We start from the raw sequence: 5000 nt of genomic DNA, 5'->3' as shown, positions 1-5000 counted from the left end.
GGGAGGAGAGGGGAGGAGAGGCGAGGGGAGGGGAGGAGAGGAGAGGAGAGGAGAGGAGAGGGGAGGGGAGGAGAAGGTCTTGGAAGAGAGGAGAAGGTCTTGGAGAGAGGGAGAAGGTCTTGGAAGAGAGGAGAAGGTCTTGGAGGAGAGGGAGACGGTCTTGGAAGAGAGGAGAAGGTCTTAGAGGAGAGGAGAAGGTCTTAGAGGAGAGGAGAAGGTCCTTGGAGGAGAGGAGAAGGTCTTGGAAGAGAGGGAGAAGGTCTTGGAAGAGATGAGAAGGTCTTAGAGGAGAGGAGAAGGTCTTAGAGGAGAGGAGAAGGTCTTGGAAGAGAGGAGAAGGTCTTGAAGGAGAGGAGAAGGTCTTGGGAAGAGAGGGAGAAGGTCTTGGAAGAGAGGAGAAGGTCTTAGAGGAGAGGAGAAGGTCTTGTAGAGAAGAGAAGGTCTTGGAAGAGAGGGAGAAGGTCTTGGAAGAGAGGGAGAGGTGTTTGTGATGTTTGCAGGGAGGATTTTAATTAGTGCTAATTGGCCACTGAGGAAAATTAAGCTGGCTTAGGGAGGAGAACAGGCAGAAGTGACGGAACCCTCTCTCTCTCTCTCTCTCTCTCTCTCTCTCTCTCTCTCTCTCTCTCTCTCTCTCTCTCTCTCTCTCTCTCTCTCTCTCTCTCTCTCTCTCTCTCTCTCTCTCTCTCTCTCTCTCTCTCTCTCGCTCTCTCTCTCTCTCTCTCTCTCTCTCTCTCTCTCTCTCTCTCTCTCTCTCTCGTGACTGTTGCCATGGTTCTTTAGTTCCCTGAGGTAACGGCAGCGTATCGGTACACAGGTGGGCTCTGGTCGACCTGCCAACACCTCCCCACTCTGACAACCACCACACCACACACACACACACACACACACACACACACACACATACACGCACACACACACACACACTTACAGTAGGGTAGCGTGCACGGCAGGACTGCAAACCCAGGCCAGGGGAGTCTGGTGCAGGTCCCACGTTAGTGTGCCTCCACTCACAAGGGGCGCTAAAAGAATGGTGTTACGAAATACTGTATGAAAATACTAGTGTATGATAGACCCGCCGGGGTCCAGGTAAAGGAAGGGACGGGAAGTCCTGGATATTAAGGGGTAACCAGGCCCCGGTTGAAATACCCTGCGAACCGAGTGCCGAATTGCCCCTGTTGTATGAAATGTGCTATACAAATAAACTTGCCTTGCCTTGCCTTACAGTACACACACACACACACACACACACACACACACTTACAGTACATACACACACAATTAACCAACTCCCTTTCGTCATTCTCTATTTCATTAAATCATACGCAATCTCCCTCTCACTCCCTCTCTCTTCTCTGCCTCTTTCCCCCCTCTCTCCTCTAACCCATTCTCTGTCCATTCTCTGCTACAATTACATCCAACGAGGCTCGCCGACGGAGAGCGATTAGTGCTATTTAATAGACTGCTGTGCTGAGTGGGTCTCTGTCCCTCATAGTGTGTGTGTGTGTGTGTGTGTGTGTGTGTGTGTGTATGTGTGTGTGTCTGTGTGGTGTGTGTGTGTGTGTGTGTGTGTGTGTATGTGTGTGTGTATGTGTGTGTGCAGGCTGGTGACCTGCTGTGTAGACCTGCTGTTATAGACCTGCTGTATAGACCTGCTCTGTAGACCACTACAGACCTACAGGTATAAGAGACCACAGGGACACTATCTGTGTGTCTCCACAGACCATCAATCGCTGGTGGAACTACTTTGTCTCAAACATTCATCCCAATATACACTTACTCCTGGTGAGAAGTACATACTCACACTCACACACACACACACACACACCGCCACGCGCACACACACGACACGCGCTGACAACGTGACAACAGCACATCTCATTCGAATTCCCAACTGTCAGAAACTCTCCTCCCCCCCATCCCCTCACCTCCCCTCTCTCTCCTCCCCCCCATCCCCTCACCTCCCCTCTCTCTCCTCCCCCCATCCCTCACCTCCCCTCTCTCTCCTCCCCCCCATCCCCTCCCTCCCCTCTCTCTCCTCCCCCCATCCCCTCACCTCCCTCCCCCCATCCCCTCACCTCCCTCTCTCTCCTCCCCCATCCCCTCACCTCCCTCCACACTCCACACACCTTCCTTCTCATCTGTCCTCACTTTCTTCTTCTCTTCTCTCTCATTATCCCTCTTCCTCTTCTCCTTCCTTTGTACTCATTTCTTGCATCCACCATGCCTCCTGTCCCTCCGCCTCCCTTCTTCTCTGTGTTGTGATTGGATGTGTTCTGTCTGGACCTCAGGAAGAGGAGCTGATGCCTTTCAGCAGCTAATGGGGGATCCCAATAAATCTAATCAACCTCTGTTCTTTTCTCTTTTATCCTTCTTGCCAATGTACATCCCTCTCTGTCTTAAAAATTAACATGTCCAAAATGTTAGTGCAGTTTTTTATCATAATGAATTATTTCACTCCCCCTCTCTCTCTCTCTGTCTCTGTCTGTCTCTCTCTCTCTCTGTCTCTGTCTGTCTCTCTCTCTCTCTCTCTCTCTCTCTCTCTCTCTGTCTATGTCTCACTCTCTCTCTCTCCCGCTGTCTGTCTCTCTCTCTCGCTCTCTGTCTCTGTCTCTCTCTCTCTGTCTCTCTCTCTCTCTCTCTCTCTCTCTCCCTCTGTCTCTCTCTCTCTGTCTCTCTCTCTCTCTCTCTCTCTCTCTCTCTCTAGACAGTCTACTACCCTATTCCAAAATCACACACACACACACACACACTCTCAGACACACACACACACACACACACACTCTCACACACACACACACACACACACACACACACACACACACACACGCCTGCATGGTCATAAATTAAAGGAAATCTGAATCTGTAAACAGACAGGATATAATACTGAAGAGGAAGGGAGAGAGGGAGGGAGGGAGAGAGAGAGGGAGAGAGAAATATACATTGTTTAATGAAGAACAAAGGAAAGAAGAATGGGAGGGGGGTGTACGTAGTGAGCTGTATTAAGAGTGTTATAAACTGTATTAAGACTCACACTTGGCAGGCAGGCCGTATCCCCCGTCAGCTTGGCCTGGCCCGTCTCACAGCCGCCCAGCTCAGAGCATTCTCTCTTCAGCAGCGGGCCGGCGGCACGATGGATGGCACCATCCACTGAGGAAACAGGGGGAGAGAGAAAGATGTAAAAACTAGTTTAAAATGAAGAAAGAGACGGATAGGATCAGTCAGAGAGAGAGAAGGGAGGGAGAGACAGAGAGAGAGAGAGGGAAGAGAGAGAGAGAGAGAGTGAGAGAGTGAGAGAGAGAGGGAGGGAGATGGGGAGAGAGAGAGAGAGACACAGAGAGAGAGAGAGAGAGAGAGAGAGAGAGAGAGAGAGAGAGAGAGAGAGAGAGAGAGAGAGAGAGAGAGAGAGAGAGAGAGAGAGAGAGGGGAGTGAAATAATTCATTATGATAAAAAAAAAACTGCACTAACATTTTGGACAAGTTAATAAAATGTTTAGTCATTTGGCAAAAGCTGTTATACCAGAGGGACTAATTAGTACATTTGTTTGAATGTGTGTAAGTGGCAGAAGCACTCCCAACACACGGTCTGGGTTTCACAAAGATGAATAAAAAAGACTGTGAGATTCATCTATAACCACGTTTACACTGGAGGAGAGAGGAGATCACTTACACACACACACACACACACACACACACACACACACACACACACACACACGGACACAGACACAGACACAGATACAGACACAGACACACACACACACACACACACACGTGGACACGGACACAGACACTCACACATGGACACACACACACACACACACATACACAGGCACACAGACACACGTGGACACAGACACAGACACAGACACGGACACACACACACACACATACACACACACACACACACCAACGTGCTATCAATCAGCTGCGTCAGCTGTGACACGTTGTCATGATGACTTTGGGCACAGCGCGTCTCTTCACAGCCCTGCCAGCCCCCGCGCGGCGGAACTGTAGCTAGCACGTGTTAGCGCGCGGCCGGGCTACGTGCAGCTGTGATGTGGCACATCATACATTATCACTCTGCACCGGGAGAGGTGAGAGGCTAGGCTAGGCTAGGCCAGGCTAACTGTCACACAGAGAAGATTGGTTAGGTGGCAGCGCTGTCGCTCTCTCTGTGTGTGTGTGTGTGTGTGTGTGTGTGTGTGTGTGTGTCCTTTAGCTGAGGCTTTTATCCATTAGTTATTTATTGTTCAGCTCATACAGTATATACGGTCCCAGCGGGATCAAACCCCCACCTAAGCGTTGTTAGCACCATGCCCTACCAACTAAGACACACACACACACACACACACACACACACACACACACTCACACATTTCAGAGTCAGGAGTGTCAACGACTGGTGTGTGTCACTGTGGGTGTTTCACTGTGTGTGTGTGTGTGTGTGTGTGTGTGTGTGTGTGTGTGTGTGTGTGTGTGTGTGTGAGTGTGTGTGTGTGTGTGTGTGTGTGTGTGTGTGTTAGGTGGTGACACAGTCCCTGACACTCCTGACTGACTCTGAAATAGAGCACTAGGGTGATAACAAGACAGGGACAGGGGTGGAGGGGGGGGGAGGAGGGAGGGAGAGAGTGAGGGACGGAGGGAGGGAGAAGAGAGGGAGGGATGGAGAGAGGGAGGGAAGGAGGGAGGGAGAGAGGGGAAGGAGGGAGAGAGGGAGAGAGGGAGAGAGGGAGGGAGGGAGAGAGGGAGAGGGAGGGAGGGAGAGAGTGAGGGACGGAGGGAGAAGAGAGGGAGGGATGGAGAGAGGGAGGGAAGGAGGGAGAGAGGGAGGTAAGGAGGGAGAAGAGAGGGAGGGATGGAGAGAGGGAGGGAAGGAGGAGGGAGAGGGGGGGGGAGGGAGAGAGGGAAGAGAGGGAGAGAGGGAGGAGGAGAGAGGGAAGGAGGGAGAGAGGGAAGGAGGGAGAGAGGGGAGGGAAGGAGGGAGAGAGGGAGGAGGG

The 5000-nt window shown here is 51.5% G+C and overlaps 1 protein-coding gene across 1 annotated transcript in view; it reads right to left on the bottom strand.

The window, feature by feature from the left end:
• The window catches only part of LOC308153223 (macro domain-containing protein CT2219-like), a gene marked incomplete at its 5' end in the record, with an annotated part of 31456 nt that overhangs the window by 15475 nt on the left and 10981 nt on the right, over positions 1 to 5000 (bottom strand). Inside the window, 2 exon segments of the mRNA XM_080526307.1 lie at positions 3035 to 3061; positions 3064 to 3150. Of these exon segments, the coding sequence (XP_080382433.1) occupies positions 3035 to 3061; positions 3064 to 3150 (114 nt within the window).

Source organism: Nansenia antarctica, assembly GCF_963989245.1.
Source record: "Nansenia antarctica genome assembly, chromosome: 3".
In the NCBI taxonomy this organism is placed as follows: domain Eukaryota; kingdom Metazoa; phylum Chordata; class Actinopteri; order Argentiniformes; family Microstomatidae; genus Nansenia; species Nansenia antarctica.
This window is presented reverse-complemented; position numbering and strand designations above follow the sequence as displayed.